We start from the raw sequence: 20,145 nt of genomic DNA, 5'->3' as shown, positions 1-20,145 counted from the left end.
GTTGTAGCACGTATCAGAACTTAATTCCTTTTTATGGCTGAATAATACTCCACTGTATGTATATACCATATTTTTTTGTTTATTCATCTGTTGATGGACACTTGCACTGTTTCCACCTTTTGGCTATTGTGAATAATACAGCTATGAACAGTGGTGTAAAAGTATCTGAGTCCCTGCTTTCAATTCTTTTGGTATATACCTAAGAGTGGAATTTCTGGATCATATGGTAATTCTATGTTTAACTTTTTAAGGAACCATCAAACTGTTTTCCATAGCAGCTGCAGCATGTTACATTTCCACCAGCAATGAACAAGGGTACGAATTTCTTCACATCCTTGCCAACACTTGTCATTTATACAATTTTTTTTAAACCACAAACCTATTACTCTCCTCCTTTCTTAGGCTTTTAAAAAAATCTCTTATTCATCTCAAGTATCATTCTCTTTTTGAACTAATATTTATTCACTCAACAATTATTTGTTGAATGCCTGTAATAGGCCAGGTGCTTTTCTGGACCCTGTGTATGTAATAGTGAAAAAAAGTCAAGTTCCAGCCCTGCTGGTTCTTATATTTCCCATTCTCGTCTACTCATGCCTTTAAGAATTATCCCTGTTAAAAACCTTTTTGAACTGCACCCAATTCTGCCTTAGCTTTTTCTTTGTCATTTATATTTTCTTTTGCTTTTTTTGAGCACTTACCATGTGTTAGGCACAGTGAATACAAAGATGAGTTAGTAAGAAGCTCATAGTCTAATGGAGAAGATAATCATATAAGTAATTGCAGTACAATGTAGAATTTGTGATTGAGATCTGACAGAGTGCTCCAGAAGCCCAGAAACAGGAATGAATCCGTTGCTGCTACTGAAAATTGGTAAAGGTTTCACCAAAAAAAAGATAGTTTTTCCAGATAGAACAGTGCATACAAGGCACGAGAATGGTAGGAAGTGCATTGTTACTGACGTTTAGAGAAATGCAAAGTTGTAGAAGGTGAGATTGGGGGTGTTAGTTGAGGTCAGTATTTGAAGGCACTTGCATTTTAGACAAGGAGAGGGCAGTGAAGGTTTTAGAAGGGAAGTGACATGAGAATTGTTTTGTGGAAGATAATGCACATAGCTGAGGCCTGGAGTGAAGACTGTCTGGTAACAAAATTAACAGGTACTGAGTGTAAGAGGAAGAACACATTTTGAACTGGTTTGGGGAAACGGAACTAGTAGATCTCGTTTTGGACATGTTGAGTTTGAAATGGCTGTGGATGCAGGCATAGATGTTCAGGATGTTGAACATCTGTGTTGGACACATTGGAGTCACACCATATGTGCGTTTAACTTTGTGTTCTCTTTTTCATGAAGTTAAAAATATAATGAGGGCACTGTATATTTCATATGTTCTTTATTATAAATTGCACAGTACTAGGATTTTATAGTCTTATGTTTTCATAGATACATTTACTGTTCAGTATTGTAAATGCAAAACTATATATGTTATTTTTATCGCAGTATAAAGAATATTCAGGGGTAATTTTGTTCATTTGCAATTTTTGCCTTATGAGCTGGCTTTAGATCTTGAAGACTAACTAAAGACATGCTTCCATATACACTGATATGAACCTTGGAGAAAAGGCTTGAGCTAAAGATAGAGTTTGATGAGATATTAACATTGACTGAAACCCTGAGAGTGAGAATTTCATAGTGGATACAGTTTTATATTCCCAGTAGATATATTTCTATATTCATAGTGAGTATAGTTGTAGTTGACTGTATTTATTTTTCTCCTTCATATTTTTATGTTTCCATCTGACTTATCTCCCTCTTTCATTACTTAGCTTCTCAAAAATCCTACTCCCTTTTATGTTTACTTCTTCCATTCAGTGTATTGTCTTCAGTATTACTCAGTAACATTATTGATTTATCCTCAGCAATTTACTGGACAGAGTATTTAGTAAAAGTCATCTATTGGACTTAATTTAAAATACATCAGATTTGTTTTACAAGAAAGATTTTTGAATCTGGTAACTTCTGTACATATCTGTGTACATGTTGAGAGAAGAAATGACAAGTTTCTTATATTGATCTGTTTTCTTTCCCTGACCTCTTGTATTTCTATAGTTACTAAATATATTGTTTTCTCTAATGTACTAATATATTAAATATTTATAAATACTTCAGTGTGTGCTATAAGACACGTTGAATAAGAGTAGTGTAGGGGAAAAATTCCCTGGAATATGGATGTTAATGTGGGAACACAATTCCAAAATTGTTTATAATGTATAATTGTGTCATTCATGTAGTTTGAAAAGAAGCTAAGCCATTTTTTTAAAGTTGAAAAATAATTGAAAGATATTTCAGTAAATTACTAATTCATTTCAGCCAAAATGTAAGTAAAGTAATTCAAAAATTACTTTAAAAATATTTAGTTAATGAAATAACAAAAGATTAGTAAAGCCTTAACTGAGCAAATATAAAACTGTGCTATACAGTAACTACTACACGTGGTGTAAAATTAATACACTACATGGGTTTTAAATACATAAAAGTAAAATTCTTAATTTTTATATATAAAAATTAAATAAAATAAAAATTGTAATTAAATAAAACTAAAGACAGTTGAAAGTCATTTTCTCAGTAACACTGACCACGTTTCCAGTAGTTAGTAGCCACATACTGGACAGTGGCAGATGAAGAACAGATACAGAGAGTTCTAGTATAGTACTGGTATAGAACTATGAATCATTTTTCTTTTTGTTTTCATATAATTATTTTGAATTGTGTAAGGATTTTATTTGAGGAAGAAAAGAGAAAGACTCTTCAGGAAAATTTAGTTTTATTCTGAGTTTTCTCCACTTTTATTCTACTCTTCTTAAATACAGTCATTTATAATATTGATTTGTATTATTATACGAGGGATTTAATTAAGTAGTAAGACAGTTGTGAATACATTTTCCTCCATCTTTTTTCTTTCAGAAGTAATTTATGTCTTTGAGCAAGCCTAGAATTCATAGCTCCATAAATTGGTAGTAAATCATTAATTATATCATTTACTTTTTAAAAATTAAATCTTTTTTCCTTGATTATTAGGCAAAGTATAAAGAAGTAAAGGCAAGAAATGCACAGTTGTTGAAAATGCTTCAGGAAGGTGAAAGTAAGTGATTTCTGTGTTTTTAGAATTAAAAGTTAATCTTAAAAATATTTGAAGATAACTTTTCAAGATATATGATTTATTAATTCAACAAAATAAAAAGGTTTCCCAAAAGGATACAAACTGGATTATTGTTGATAATTTTATTATTACAGTTTCTTTTGCAGCACCTTAGTATTACACAAGTTTACAACTATTCAGCTAAGAAACTCTTGAAATTTCAATTCTTATAAATTATTGGAGTATATTTAGAGGGAAAACAAGAAAACATTTGCTTAGGATTCTGTTTATTAATTATTAGAGGAGAAGGCCTGTCATGATTTTAGGTTTTCCTTCTACCCCTCCCACTCCCCACCCCGACTCATCATACTTTTGCTGCCACTCTAAACTTTTGGCAGTAGATTACCAGCAGGAAGCCAAGGAAATCAATCAAAAAAGGTTAGAGATAATAACATTAGTAAAGTTGATGTTATATGAAACCCCCCAAATCAGTTGCATTCCTGAATGTGAATACCTAGTGACGCTAACCTTGAAAGCTCTCTGAAAATTTTCCATTAATAACAGAAAGGGAAGCATGTATTAAATTTGCAAAAGAAAATGAACCATAAAAGAGGCATAGAGAAAGACATGAATAGATGAGAAAGTCTTCTGAATAGACAAAATTAAGTGTAATAAACAATTTCCCTTGTTAACAAATGTTAATGAAATCCCAAATATAGCTCCTGTGAGTACTGTACAGCACTTGAGAAGTTATGAAGCTCACCTTAAAGGATAAGTAAACAAGATACCCCAAATTGTTTCAAATATGAAGATACTGGGAGCGGAATTGTCCAACCAAATATTTAAACTATTAAATAACAGTTATCAAAAACCAGAAATCATGTCCAGCTGAACAGAATATATAGTCTTGAAGTAGAGTCAAACATTTTTTATAATTTTACGATTTTTATAATATAACTTAACTGTTACAAGCTTAACTGTGATAAAATAGAAGTTAAATAATAATGGGAAAAGGCATTATTTGAACAATTAGATATCAATATCCTGAGGTTAATTTAGATATGCATGTCACTGAGCTCCATGTGGATCATTTAATGAATAAAATTATGAAAATAATTGTTTACAAGATATATTTCTAATTGAAGAAAGTAAGGGTATCATTGAACATTGGATGTATGATTTTTAAATACCTAAAAATAAAGTAATATTCCTTAAGGAAACATTTGTGAAAAGTGAGAAAATTAACTGATAAAAACTTACTCTCAAAAATAGATTAAAGGGACTTACCTGGTGGCACAATGGTTAAGAATCCGCCTGCCAATGCAGGGGACACAGGTTCGATCCCTGGTCCAGGAAAATCCCACATGCCATGGAGCAACTAATCCCGTGCACCACAATTACTGAGCCTGTGGTCTAGAGCCCACGAGCCACAACTGCTGAGCCCGGGTGCCATAACTACTGAAGCCCGTGTGCCTAGAGCCCGTGCTCTGCAACAGAGAAGCCACTGCAGTGAGAAGCCCGCGCACCGCAACGAAGAGTAGCCCCCGCTCGCCGCAACTAGAGAAATCCCGCGCGCAGCAACGAAGACCCAACACAGTCAAAAATAAATAAATAAAATAAATAAATTTTTTTAAATAGATTAAAAATGGCTACCAGTAAATAATATCAGTGTCCATACTCCGTACTATAAGTAGTCCAAGTAGAACAATTTTATAGAGGACCATGACATGAAAAATACAGTACGTTAGAGTTTACAAACTCTAACATGTATAATATAAATGCAAATACAGTCAGTTATGTTACAGTACAACATGTGTTCCTAAAAATCACTAATCTCTATAAAATCATACAGTTAAAACCACAAAGTTTATGGGGAAAATGGAGTTAGGAGCATACAATACTCAAAAATTTCATCAGTGACACATTAAAAAAAAAGGAACCTAATAAAAACAGTAACAGTTTTATACATGTTAAAATGGTTGAACATATAAATACTGTAATAAATATGGCACTTTACTTTGAAGACAACCTAAAGTTTGCTGTAGAAGTAGGTTTCAGAAGGGTTGCAGCTTGTGTGTGTTACTGTTAAGTGATGGAAGGATGCAAAGTTGGTGTGGTTCTTGACACAGTGCGCTGAAATAGCGGGTAGATATTTGAGGTGTGTACATGGGTGCGGTTTTATTTGTTCATGAAATTGTGCTTAAGCATTAAGTACACAATTCGTGTTATGTTCATGTTGTTCCCCGATGTATCAATCTCTTTGAAACACAAAACAGCATTATAGCAAAATTGACTGTAGTTAAAATATTACATAATTGTTAAAAATCACTAGTTCTCAGTGAGTGCGTTTAATTCTGAGGATGGAGGAGTAGAAAGTATAATTTGTAAAAGTTCCCAAGTTGATTCTTAAGGGACTGTGATTTGTTTCTTGACACAGCATCTCACCTTAGTGCATATCATATTAAACTATGAAAAATAAATTTGAATGACAGAGTTATATTGGTGGAGCTGTGGTGATACCAGTACTCGTATATTTGAACATTTCCTCCTTTACTCATTTTATTAGTTTTACCTCTTCAGTCTCTCCTAGCTTTTCAAAGTTGAAGAATTAGTTTTTCATGCATTAGCCTTTACCATAGATTAAGTAAATTGTCAGCCATGTGGAAATTTTTAAAGCTTAGGGAACACAGAGGCCAAAGAACAGATCTCTTGCTTCCCCAAAGCGGGAAAAACCTCTAGACAAATGAACAGTTCTGATACCACAGATGTTATATGATTAACTGTGCTCATATGAGCTAACACTTATTTGATAGTGCTTTAATGGTATGAAAAGTCATATAAAAATAATTCTTATGGGCCTTATGATATGCACACCTTGACAATTTAACAAAACAAAACAAACAAAAACACTCTACATTGTTTTTAAAATCTTGCTTTAAGATTAGTCGAGGAATTTTAAAGTTTTTTTCCCTATGTGAAATATTTTATTTTCTCTGTCCTTGTCCTTTTTAGTATAAATGGAAAAAATTAATCTTTTGTCATATCTGTACAATTAATATTTTAACACCACAGAAATGTAGAATTTCCAATAAAAGCTGCTGTGGTGATAATAATGATCAGAATTTACCAGTGAAAATAAAGAGGTATATATAGGGTCAAGGAATACATTAAGTATGAGGACAATTCATCTTTGCCTGACTGCATTGCTGTCTTGGTTCACTAAAAGTATTGTTAAAGTATTTGAGTGATTGAAAAGATTATACTGCTGTTTTTCCTTTTTGTCAGTGAAAGATAAAGCAGAAATACTTCTGCAAGTTGATGAATCACAAAGTATCAAGAATGAGCTAACGATACAGGTAAGAAAAACTATATATAGGACTGGTTATATTAAGCTGTTGTTTAGTCCTGAATTATGAAACTTGACTAAACAAAAACACAGCCCATCAATACTGCAAACCATACTTCATTATTATTATGTAATAACAAATGATTGAAAATTCTGTTTACTGAACTGAGGGAGGTATGTATGTCCTAAAGAATAGGGGAAGATAAGGTTGTATTTTAGTTGATGTGGGCCGAATATAGAGATAGAAAGGACAGAGAGAACTTATCCTGTTCATGGACTTGATTTTCTCCCCTTCCCATCCTTATTCTTTGGTCTTGTCTTAGAACAGTGAGCTTGCCCTACGTATCTTTAATATACAGCTGAATAAAATGCCTAATTGAAATTGTTTGTGAGGATAGAGGTTCTCTTCTAATGCTCATTAATCTCATAGTCAAAAATCATCATTGTGAATAACAATTAAGAATATTTACCAAAAAAGACCAAAAAAAGTCTTTTTTTATTGAATATTTGGTTATAGGTAACTTCACTTCATGCTGCGTTAGAACAAGAAAGATCTAAAGTGAAAGTATTACAAGCAGAATTAGCCAAATATCAGGTATGCTTTTATAATTATGAAAGTGTTTTCATCACAAATAATACATTTGGAATAGGTATATACATGTGAGAATAAATGTACTATTTTATTCTTAGTCCAAAATTTATTCACCAAACATATTGATAATTTTGTTATTATTGGTTATATAATTTACATCGTAGAAAATGTTGTTTATTCTAGATATTGGTATATACAGCAATAACTAAAGTAACTCAAAAAGACCTTCAGTACTACATAGATGATGTGAGATATGTGCCAGTGAATCATATCGAGGGAAGGTACATAATGACATTTATCCCATTATATAATAAGTTTGATCACTTGGGTACAGCAATCTCTCCTAGATATCTTCAACATACATATATTTGTATATGCATATGTATGTGTGTCTATGTCATGATATAAAATGAGTTAATTGATGTGGGGTCATAGTTTAAAAGTTTGAAAGCCACCACTGGTGGCCTAGAGAACATAAAAGTTGTTTAGCTCCAGCTTTGACATGTCATCAATCCAGGAAGGAAGATTCCCTTTGCCTGGGAAGCTTTGAAAAGGATCTTTGAATTATTATTATTTTTTTAAAACTCTTGTTTAGACGAAAGGTAAGAGTTTTAAGCTATATAACATTGGTACCTCTGTATAGTGGGTATCTACCATGTAGAAAGTTTTTTAGTAAATTTTTTATTTCCCTGCTGTCAGGAAATACATCTTATTTTTAACACCTGTCATTATACATCTCAAGTTTCATATAACCTGTTCATACTTTTTTTTCTCTGAATGAATCTTTGAAAAACTTTTATTTGGTCAGGACTGAATTAACAGCATTCTCATACTTGATTTTTTTTTTTTTTTTTTTTTAAAGAAGGTTGGTTGTGGACATGTTTTTGAACACCAAGAGGGAGATTATGGGCAGAAAAAGGGTGAAACAAACAAAGAGAAGCTGCCAACATTATTAAATGGGTCTGGGTCCCATGTGCCCTTGATATAACCACCACTCTAAAAAATGTGCTTTCACAGACAGGTAGTTCCCAAACTTGGCTGATCATCAGAATTTCTTGTGAACTGTTTGATTGTTCAGCCCACTACTAATTATCATAAGTAAATAGGCTGGGACAAAGTCTAGACATCAGAATTTTTAAAATATTACTACTTAGATGATTCTAGTAATTAACCAAGTTTGAGTATCATTGCCATAGTTTATAAAAATGTAGAAAAATTATAAAAGTATTATAAATACATCAAACCATTATTTATGGTTAAAATGGAGGGTAGAATAGTTATGGATGATTAAATTTTTTTGTACCTTTGTGCTTTCCATATTTTTTAAATGATTATTTGCTTTTTGAATCAGAGTAAGGTAGAAAATGTTGTTAAAAGTAATTAATGAACAATACTTCCTGTCTTTTAAGCCACCTTTCTCTTTCTTTGGCTCAAGTCAAATACCATTGATTACATTTCATTTGGAGGAAATTAAATACAGATTTATATATGTCACTGAGCAAATATGAAAAGTATAATCTTCTTTTCAACCCACTGATGAACAAAATCAGATTTCTAATGCTGTCTTATATGAACAAAACTATATAGAACTTGAATTAGAAATTGAATTACTCAAAAGGGTAATGAAGTGAATCACCAAATTTGCTGATCATATGGAGCAAATTGTCTATTTTGATCAATTTTTTTTTTTTTTTTGGCTGCATTGGGTCTTCGTTGCTCCGCGTGGGCTTTCTCTAGTTGCAGCGAGCAGGGGCTACTCTTCATTGTGGTGCACAGACTTCTCATTGCAGTGGCTTCTCTTGTTGTGGAGCATGGGTTCTAGTCGCGCGGGCTTCAGTAGTTGCAGCACGAAGGCTCAGTAGTTGTGGCACACAGGCCCTTGAGCACGCGGGCTTCAGTAGTTGTGGCGTGTGGGCTCAGTAGTTGCGGCGCGCGGGCTCTAAGGCACGCAGGCTTCAGTAGTTGTGGCGTGCCGGCTCAGTGGTGTGGCTCGCAGGCTCTAGAGCACAGGTTCAGAAGTTGTGGCTCACGGGCTTAGTTGCTCTGCAGCACGTGGGATCTTCCCAGACCAGGGATCGAACCCTGCATTGGCAGGCAGATTCTTAACCACTGCGCCACCAGGGAAGTCCTGATCAAAATGTTTATTTAAAAAAAAAATCTGGGACAGTGCAAATGAGCTCTAAAAAATAAGATACTGGTGATCAGACTAAGTCCAGACTAGTTCAAATAGATAACTGTTTTCTACAACCTACTTTAACCGTTTGTAAAAATAACAACGGTTATTGCTATTTAAAATACGTATAAATAATTTAGTGGTATGTTCATTCAAATTTGCAACAAACTCAGAAAAGAAGTTCCTTCCTTTTCATAGTCAAAAATGCCTTTGATCTCATTTATTCTTGAAAAGAAAATGCCCCCAAAATGTTATTTCCTAAATAATTGACCCTATTTTTCTTTACAGGGTGGCAGAAAAGGGAAAAGAAACTCTGAATCCGACCAGTGTAGGTGATTCCATTAGCCTTTGAGGTCAACACAAAAATTAAAACTTTCAGGGTTTTGCAAAAATGTATATATTTAATGCTGTGCAACTGCTGAACTATGCAGTTTTTGTTGAAGAAACTTAAAATGATTAGCTCACTAACGGTTTATAATCTTATGTCCTTTTGGCTTAAAGTGAAAAGAAGAAAAATAGAATTCCAGCACAACTCAATGATTATTGTTTACTATTCGTACTTCTTATCACTTTAGTTTTTCATCAGTCAATAAAATTAATTTACTCTTCCATTAATGTTTGATTTTTTAAAAATTTCAGAAACAGTGTCAAAGTATTGTTTTTGCTTATAGCACAATCAATTTAACTGGATTTAAGCTCAGTGAATATTTACGCAGCACTTTGTGCATGCTAAACCCTATAGAACATACAAGATATCCTCAAATGGCTTATGCTCAGGGGAAATAGAAGGTGGGGGTGGGTAATGACAACAGCAACAAAAAATTACCATACATATTAGAGTGTGGTATCACATTGTTTGGAAATTGAGAAAACTTGCATGAGATATTAGGTTGGCCAAAAAGTGCCTTCGGTTTTTAAGTAAAAATAAAAGACACATTTTTCATTTTCACCAAGAACTTTATTGAACAACGTATTCACCCTTTTGTTGCACTATCTTCTGCCATTTTTCAGGCAACTTCATAATTCCGTCTTCCCAAAACTTTTTTATCTTTTTGAGCAAAGAACTGTTCCAGGTGCCTTTTACAGTCGTCCAGGGAATTGAAATTTTTTCCATTAAGAATTTTGTAAAGACCTAAATAAATGGAAATCCAAAGGTGCAATGTCTGGTGAATACGGCGGATGAATCAGAGCTTCCCAGCTAAGCTGTAACAGTTTTTGCCTGGTCATCAAAGAAACATGCGGTCTTGCGTTATCCTAATGGAAGATTATGCATTTTCTGTTGACTAATTCTGGATGCTTTTTGTCGAGTGCTGCTTTCATTTGGTCTAATTGGGAGCAGTACTTGTTGGAATTAATCGCTGGGTTTTCCGGAAGGAGCTTATAATAGAGGACTATTATGAGTCCCTTCCAATCCCACCATATACACAACATCACCTTCTTTGGATTGAAGACGGGCCTTTGGTGTGGTTGGTGGTGGTTCATTTCACTTGCCCCATGATGTCTTCTGTGCCACATTATTGTACAGTATCCACTTTTCATCACTCATCACAATTTGTTTTAAAAACGGAACGTTTTCATTACGTTTAAGTAGAGAATCGCATGCGGAAATAAGGTCGGGAAGGTTTTTTCGCTAAACTTACGTAGAACCCAAACATCAAAGTGATTAACATAACCAAGCTGGTGCAAATGATTTTCAGCGCTTGATTTGGATATTTTTCAGTATGTCGGCTATCTCCTGCGTGGCATAAAGTTGCTTGTTCTCAGTTAATGTCTCGATTTGAGCACTATCAACTTCAACTGGTCTACCCAACCATGGAGCATTGTCCAGCGAGAAATCTCAGGCACGAAACTTTGCAAACCACTTTTGACACGTTCAGTCAGTCACAGCACCTTCTCCATACACTACACAAATCTTTTTTTGCATTTCGGTTGCGTTTTTACCTTTCTTGAAATAATACAGCATAATATGCTGAAAAAGTTGCTTTTTTCTTCTGTCTTCAATATTAAAATGGCTACACAAAAATCCACCAATTTTGATGTCTTTTTTAAAATGCACACTGATATGACAGCTGTCACATACAATCTAACAAAATTGTTTTGAATGAAGTTAAAGACAACTAAGTGCTACTAGAGCCATCTTACGGAAAAAACCGAACGAACCTTTTGGCCAACCCAGTAGTTGTTTGGAAGGTGGATACCTTTTCTGTAAATTTTTTGAGAAGCATCCTAGGCAGAAGGAGCAAACTCTGGGCTGAAATATTTATTTAAAGGACAATCTGGCTTGAGGACAGAAGTGTGACACACTGAGTGTTGATGTGGGGAAGGAATGAAGATAGATTTTTTTTTTATTCATATAATCAATTAGCAGTTTATGGGATTGATTTTTTTTTTTAGTGTTGTCAGTGAAATACAAATATGATTCATTAAAATACAGAGAGTTTTTTTGTTTTATAACAAAGGTAAACACATAAATACTGGTATTGGCCTCCAAAACCAGCATTATATGAAAGACTCCACTTCATGACAGTCTTTAATAAGAAAAACTACTTAATGTCATCATTGTTTATGTGTCTGGCTTCTTCCGTGCGGTTACATGAACCTTGCAAAGAATTGTGGCTTATTATTCTCAACACTTAGTTCTCTATATAGCACAGAGTAGATGTTAAATAATTATTTGTTTAATTAATTGATAAAGTGGTACAGCTTTTTAAGATAGTTTTCCCCTAATTTTACCTTTGATTAAGAATAGGTACCATCAGAACCTAGTTAATTACTTAAATACATTTGGTAATCCATGGTACCATATTTTTCAATCCAGTGATGAACAAAATCAAATTTCTAATGTTGTCTTATAGGAACAAGCCAGACAGAACTTGAATAGTTTCAATTATAATTGAATTACCCAGGTAGTTAATGAACTGAATTACCAATGCCTATCACATTATCATCTGCTTTTGATTATTTACCTATACACTATCCATTTGGTACATTATCTAACATCTAACACAGTGCCTGGCACATGGTAGACACTCAACAGGTACGCCATTTTCTACTAGTGTATATATGGTTTAAAATCACCTGAGCACATAGAAAACTTCATTGATTATCCTGTTTTGTGTTGGGTATTCTCTGGAGTACTGCACTCATGACTTTGTTTTTCCCGCTGATTTTTTTTCATTGATTGATGTATCCAGTTCTGTGGGCTTAATCTATCACTTCTAGGCCAGTGTCTCAATTTCAACAGAGAAAGCTTTATCTAGTAAGAGATAGAAAAGACAATCAGTGATCAGTTGATTTCTTCTGTTAGATTGATTTCTCAGGCATCCCCTTTTAATAAATATCATTACTCAGATTCTTTTCTGCTTCCTGAATGTGCAATGAAATTATTGATAGCTTATTATGTGCTAGTCATTGTGCTAAGTCCTAGAGATGCAAATAACCACAATCAATTAGAAGAACATAGAAATGTAAAGAAATATTCATAAAATATTCCAATAAATAGTAATACTGATGTATTCAAATTGCTATTGGGGTACAGAAGAAAATACATCTTACTATTTTAAACATTTTAGACATCTTCTTTGGGATTTCTGACATTTTCTATAGTGTGTTAGTAAAGCCAACACTCTTGAACTAGAGCTTTGTTCAAGTTCTGTTACTTATTAGTTGTATGGCCTTGGCTCATAATAAATATTCAGTAAATGATTGAACAGCATGAAATTTGGTATCTAATGAGAATAGTCAGTGAAAGTACTGGGTAAAAATTACGTAAGATGCCATTTTTACCTGCAAATTATTTTCAGTCTAATATGAATAAACAAGCATAGCACATAAGTAAATGAAATTCAAGATAGAATACAGTGGATTCCATAACAATTTTATGGAAGGAAGAGAGTATATTTGTTCAGGGAAGTCCAGTGTTACTTATTAAAAAGCTAATGTTTTAATAAGTAGCTTTCCCAAAAAGTTTTAAAGGGCAGAGGTTGTTTGACAAGAAAGGAAAATTTAAAAAGAGGGGTGAAGAAAAAGCAACATGTGTTCAGGGAATAGAAAGATAACAAGGCATGTGTTGAGGAGCATATCAAGCTAATATAATAATACTTAATTTTTGAGTTTTTGAAAAAAAATTTATGGACACAGCAGTGATGCAAAGTTGTCCTTTAAGAAGATTGAAATGGTAATGATGTAATAAAAAATTATAGAAGAATCAGTTTGGAAATATCAAGGAAGCTTTTATAATAGTAGAAACAGGATGTAAAAAGGATCTGAACTAGGGAGGTGGCAGTGGGATTCAGAATACAGAATAAAAAAAATTCCCAGGGTGGAATTTAACAAATTTATGTAGAGTGAGGAAAAGAACAAGGGCATTAGACATGAAAATCAAGATCTCTAGCCTAAATGAGAGTGAGGATGATAGTGCCATTAGTAAGGTACACTGATGGAGGAATTGATGTGGGGGAGATGGACAGAATTAACTTCTGACTTTTTAAACTGGATTTGCCTACAGAGCATCTGAAAATAGTCCAAGAAGTTGGAAATACAGATCTGGTCCTTTGAGGGAAGGATGGTTTTGGGATCCATCTACAGTTAAGTTGTATAAATAGTTGACATACCCAAAGGAAAAAGTTTTTCAAGAGGAATACTGCTGAGGACAGACTTTGGAAATGGTAGGAAACAAGAGAGATTGGTGAGAAAGGTGGGAGGCATGTTTATGAATGTTGCATAGAGGTCTCAAGTTATGAGCCTGAGGAAAAACTACTGGTTTTAACAGAGAAAGAACACATTAATGACTTTCAAAATAGCTTTTTCAATGGCACAGAGCAAGGCACTGAGGAAAAAGTTAAACTGTAACACTTTTGGCAGTTATAAGAAAGGGCCCCCAAGGTGCTTTGAAGGGACTACATGGTTGAGTGAGGGTTGGTTTGTTTAAATTTAGGACTCAGTAGACCTTTACTATGTTAATGAACAAAAAGGAGCCAGTTAAGAAAACAATGAGACATTTTTAGCAGAGGGGGCGGAGTCAAGATGGCGGAGTAAGAGGATGCAGAGTCCGTGTCTCCTCACAACTAGGGCACCTACCAGACACTGGTGGGGGACCTTGACACCCAAGGGGACAGGAGGAACCCCTGAATGACTGGATAGGACATGGGGGAGAGCAACGGGGTAGGATAAGTGGAGGTGGGATGGGAGCAGCGCCCCTGAGGGGCGGCTGGGGCAGGGGAGAGGTGCCGACGCCTGGAGAGGCCCACTCACTGCAAGGGGATCAACAGGGATGGGGAGAGACCCTTGGGGGGGATTGGAGGGGAATGTGGCTGGCATTTCCCCTGCCCATTTTGGCCCCAGAGATCCTGCTGTGGTCCCCAGGCCTGGCCCTCTGCCTTCTGAGGCGCCCTCTGGCCGCACAGGTCCTGGGGACATAGGAGGGAGGGTAAAGGAAGAGTAGAGGCCAACAGGGTGGGACCCTTGGGAATTGGAGGATCAGAGGAGGGGAATGTGGCTAGTGTTTCCCCTGCCCACTCGGCCCCTGGCGAGCCTGCTGAGGTCTCAGGCCTCATCCACCACACTCCGAGGCCAAAGGCACTCCAGGGACCCGTCCCACCACGCTGAGCCTAAGCCCCGCTCCCAACCCCCCCAGGGCCTTTACTGGCCGCATGATTCTGGAGCCTAGACCCTGCTCCCCACCTAAACCCTGGCCCCCTAAGCCCCACCCCCATCTAAGCTCCTCCCCCCCACCGCCAAGGCCTTTTCTGGCCCTTTATTTTTTTGTGGGGGGGCTATTGTGGTTCTGTTTTACTTTCTGATTGTTTCATTTATATTTTTATTTTTTCTAATGTATCTTTTCTAATTTTGTTTTTTACTTTTTGTTATTGTTCTGCTTTTTTTTTTCTTTTTCCCACACTGTGCGACTTGCGGGATCTTGGTTCATGGGTCGGGGGGCTGGCCTGAACTCCTGTGGTGGGAGCACTGAGTCTGAACGACTGGACTAACAGAGAACCTCAAACCCCAGGGAATATTAATCAGAGTAAGGTCTCCTAGAGGTACTCATCTTGGTACCAAGATCCGGATCTACCCAACTGCCTGCAAACTCCGGTGCTGGAAGCTTCAGGCCAAACAACCAGTAAGACAGGAAACAGTACCACCCATCAAAAAAAGTGAGATGATGAAAAAATATGTTAAACACGAAGAAGCAAGGTAAAAACCTACAAGACCAAATACATGAAGAGGAAATAGGCAACCTACCAGAAAAAGAATTCAGAGTAATGGTAGTAAAGATGATCCAAAATCTTGGAAATAGAATAGAGGCACAGATCACGAAAATACAAGAAATGTTTAACAAAGTCCTAGAAGAACTAAAGAACAAACAAAGAGATGAACAACACAATAACTGAAATGAAAAATACATCAGTAGCAGAATAACTGAGGCAGAAGAACAAATAAGTGAGCTGGAACTTAGAATGGTGGAAATAACTGCTGAGGAGCAGAATGAAGAAAAAAGAATGAAAAGAATTGAGGACAGTCTCAGAGACTTCTGGGACAGCACTAAGTGCACCAACATTCGAATTATAGGGGTCCCAGAAGAAGAAGAGAAAAAGAAAGGTTCTGAGGAAATATTCAAACAGATAATAGTCGAAAGCTTCCCTAACATGGGAAAGGAAATAGCCACCCAAGTCCAGGAAGCACAGAGAGTCCCATACAGGATAATCCCTAGGAGAAACACACCAAGACACATATTAATCAAACTAACAAAAATTAAATTCAAAGAAAAAATACTAAAAGCAGCAAGGGAAAAGCAAAAAATAACATACAAGAGAATCTCCCCATAAGGTTATCAGCTGATTTTTCAGCAGAAAATCTGCAGGACAGAAGGGAGTGGCAGGATATATTTAAAGTGATGAAAGGGAAAAACCTACAACCAAGATTACTCAGCAAGGATCTCATTCATGTTTGATGGAGAAATCAAAAGCTTTACAGACAAACAAAAGCTAAGAGAATTCAGCAACACCACACCAGCTTTACAACAAATGCTAAAGGAACATCTCTAGGTGGGAAATGCAAGAGAAGAAAAAGACCCACAAAAACAAACCCAAAACAATTAAGAAAATACATATCAATAATTACCTTAAATGTAAATGGATTAAATGCTCCAACCAAAAGACACAGACTGACTGAATGGATACAAAAACAAGACCCATATATATGCTGTCTACAAGAGACCCACTTCAGACTTAAGGATACATACAGACTGAAAGTGAGGGGATGGAAAAAGATATTCCATGCAAATAGAAATCAAAAGAAAGCTGGAGAAGCAATACTCATATCAGATAAAATAGACTTTAAAATAAAGGCTGTTACAAGAGATAAGGAGGGACACTACATAATGATCAAGGGATCAATCCAAGAAGAAGATATAACAATTATAAATATTTATGCACCCAACATAAGAGCACCTCAATACATAGGGAAAATGCTAATAGCCATAAAAGGGGAAATTGACAGTAACACAATAATAGTGGGGGACTTTTTAACACCCCACTTACACCAATGGACAGATCATCCAAACAGAAAATAAATAAGGAAACACAATCTTTAAATGACACAATAGACCAGATAGATTTAATTGATATTTATAGGACATTCTACCCAGAAGTGGCAGAATACACTTTCTTCTCAAGTGCACATGGAACATTCTCCAGGATAGATCACATCTTGGGTCACAAATCAAGCCTTGGAAAATTTCAGAACATTGAAATCGTATCAAGCATCTTTTCTGACCACAATGCTATGAGACTGGAAATCAATTACAGGAAAAAAACTGTAAAAAACAAATACATGGAGGCTAAACAGTGTACTACTAAATAACCAAGAGATCACTGAAGAAATCAAAGAGGAAATAAAAAATTACATAGAAACAAATGACAATAAAAACACGATGACCCAAAACCTATGGGACACAGCAAAAGCAGTTCTAAAAGGGAAGTTTATAACAATTTAATCTTACCTCAAGAAACAAGAAAAATCTCAAACAATCTAACCTTACACCTAAAGCAACTAGAGAAAGAAGAACAAAGAAAACCCAGGCAGTAGAAGGAGAGAAATCATAAAGATCAGAGCAGAAATAAATGAAATAGAAATGAAGGAAACAATAGCAAAGATCAATAAAACTAAAAGTTGGTTCTTTGAAAAGATAAAATTGATAAACCTTTAGCCAGATTCATCAAGAAAAAAAGGAAGAGGATGCAAATCAATAAAATTAGAAATGAAAAAGGAGAAATCACAACTGCCACTGCACAAATACAAAGGATTATAAGAGACTATGACAAACAACTATATGCCAATAAAATGGACAACCTCAAAGAAATGGATAAATTCTGGCAAAGGTACAATTTTCCAAGACTGAACCAGGAAGAATTAGAAACTATAAACAGACCTATCACAGGTAATGAAATTGAAACTGTAATTAAAAATCTTCCAACAAACAAAGGTCCAGGACCAGATGGTTTCACAGGAGAATTCTATCAAACATATACAGAAGAGCTAACACCTATCCTTCTCAACTCTCAGAAAATTGCAGAGGGGGGAACACTCCCAAATTTCTTCTACGAGGCCACCATCACCCTGATACCAAAACCAGACAAAGATACCACAAAAAAGAAAAAACTGATTTTGAGAGATTGGTTCAAGATGGCAGAGCAGAAGGACGTGCTCTCACTCCCTCTTGCGACAGCACCAGAATCACAACTAACTGCTGAACAATCATCGACAGGAAGACACTGGAACTCACCAAAAAAGATACCCACATCCAAAGACAAAGGAGAAGCCACAATGAGATGGTAGGAGGGGTGCAATCACAATAAAATCAAATCCCGTAACTGCTGGGTGGGTGACTCACAAACTGGAGAACACTCATACCACAGAAATCCACCCACTGGAGTGAAGGTTCTGAGCCCCACGTCAGGCTTCCCAACCTGGGGTTCCGGAAGTGGGAGGAGGAATTCCTAGAGAATCAGGCTTTGAAAGCTAGCGGGATTTGATTGCAGGACTTTGACAGGACTGGGGTAAACAGACTCCACTCTTGGAGGGCACACACAGAGTAGTGTGCACATCGGGACCCAGGGGAAGGAGCAGTGACCCCATAGAAGACTGAACCAGACTTACCTGCTACTGTTAGAGGGTCTCCTGCAGAGGCAGGGGGTGGCTGTGCCTCACCGTGAGGACAAGGACACTGGCAGCAGAAGTTCTGGGAAGTACTCCTTGGTGTGAGCCCTCCCAGAGTCCTCCATTAGCCCCATCAAACAGCTGGGTAGGCTCCAATGTTGGGTCACCACAGGCCAAACAACCAACAGTGAGGGAACCAAGCCCCACCCATCAGCAGACAAGCAGATTAAAGTTTTACTGAGCTCTGCCCACCAGATTAACACCCAGCTCTACCCACCACCAGTCCCTCCCATCAAGAAACTTGCAAAAGCCTCTTAGATAGCCTCATCCACCAGAGAGCAGACAGCAGAAGCAAGAAGAACTATAATCCTGCATCCTGTGGAACAAAAACCACATTCACAGAAAGACGAGATGAAAAGGCAGAGGGCTATGTACCAGATGAATGAACAAGATAAAACTCCAGAAAAACAACTAAATGAAGTGGAGATAGGCAACCTTCCAGAAAAAGAATTCAGAATAATGATAGTGAAGATGATCCAGGACCTCGGGAAAAGACTGGAGGCAAAGATCGAGAAGATTCAAGAAATGTTTAACAAAGACCTAGAAGAATTAAAGAACAAACAGAGATGAACAATACAATAACTGAAATGAAGAATACACTAGAAGGAATCAATAGCAGAATAACTGAGGCAGAAGAACGGATAAGTGACCTGGAAGACAGAATGGTGGAATTCACTGCTGCGGAACAGAATAAAGAAAAAAGAATGAAAAGAAATGAAGACAACCTAAGAGACGTCTGGGACAACATTATACGCACCAGCATTTGCATTATGGGGGTCTCAGAAGGAGAAGCAAGAGAGAAAGGACCCGAGAAAATATTTGAAGAGATTATAGTCGAAAACTTCCGTAATATGGGAAAGGAAATAGCCACCCAAGTCCAGCAAGCGCAGCGAGTCCCATACAGGATAAACCCAAGGAGAAACATGCCGAGACACATAGTAATCAAACTGACAAAAATTAAAGACAAAAAAAATTATTGAAAGCAACAAGGGAAAAATGACAAATAACATAAAAAGGAACTCCCATGAAGTTAACAGCTGACTTCTCAGCAGAAACTCTACAAGCCAGAAGGGAGTGGCATGATATATTTAAAGTGATGAAAGGGAAGAACCTACAACCAAGATTACTCTACCCGGCAAGGATCTCATTCAGATTCGACGGAGAAATCAAAAGCTTTACAGACAAGCAAAAGCTAAGAGAATTCAGCGCCACCAAACCAGCTCTACAACAAATGCTAAAGGAACTTCCCTAAGTGGGAAACACAAGAGAAGAAAAGGACCTACAAAATCAAGCCCGTAACAATTAAGAAAATGGTCATAGGAACATACATATTGATAATTACCTTAAACGTGAATGGATTAAATGCTCCAACCAAAAGACACAGGCTCGCTGAATAGATAGAAAAACAAGACCCATATATATGCTGTCTACAAGAGACCCACTTCAGACCTAGGGACACATACAGACTGAAAGTGAGGGTATGGAAAAAGATATTCTATGCAAATGGAAATCAGAAGAAAGCTGGAGTAGCAATACTCATATCAGATAAAATAGGCTTTAAAATAAAGAATGTTACAAGAGACAAGGAAGGACACTACATAGTAATCAAGGGATCAATCCAAGAAGAAGATATAACAGTTATAACTATATATGCACCCAACATAGGAGCACCTCAATACATAAG

The 20,145-nt window shown here is 36.2% G+C and overlaps 1 protein-coding gene across 3 annotated transcripts in view; it reads left to right on the top strand.

Annotated features, from left to right (window-relative positions):
- GKAP1 (G kinase anchoring protein 1) overlaps positions 1-9,856 on the top strand; it is a 79,948-nt gene extending 70,092 nt beyond the window's left edge. For all 3 annotated transcript variants that reach the window (XM_082469836.1, XM_082469837.1, XM_082469835.1), the window contains 4 exons: positions 3,074-3,137; positions 6,420-6,490; positions 6,998-7,075; positions 9,534-9,856. In XM_082469836.1, coding sequence (XP_082325962.1) covers positions 3,074-3,137; positions 6,420-6,490; positions 6,998-7,075; positions 9,534-9,581 — 261 coding nt within the window. In that variant the 3' untranslated portion in view covers positions 9,582-9,856. The remainder of the gene's footprint in view (positions 1-3,073; positions 3,138-6,419; positions 6,491-6,997; positions 7,076-9,533) is intronic.
- Positions 9,857-20,145: the final 10,289 nt, after the last annotated feature.

This window comes from Balaenoptera physalus (genome assembly GCF_965194825.1).
Source record: "Balaenoptera physalus genome assembly, chromosome: 7".
In the NCBI taxonomy this organism is placed as follows: Eukaryota; Metazoa; Chordata; class Mammalia; order Artiodactyla; family Balaenopteridae; genus Balaenoptera; species Balaenoptera physalus.
This window is presented reverse-complemented; position numbering and strand designations above follow the sequence as displayed.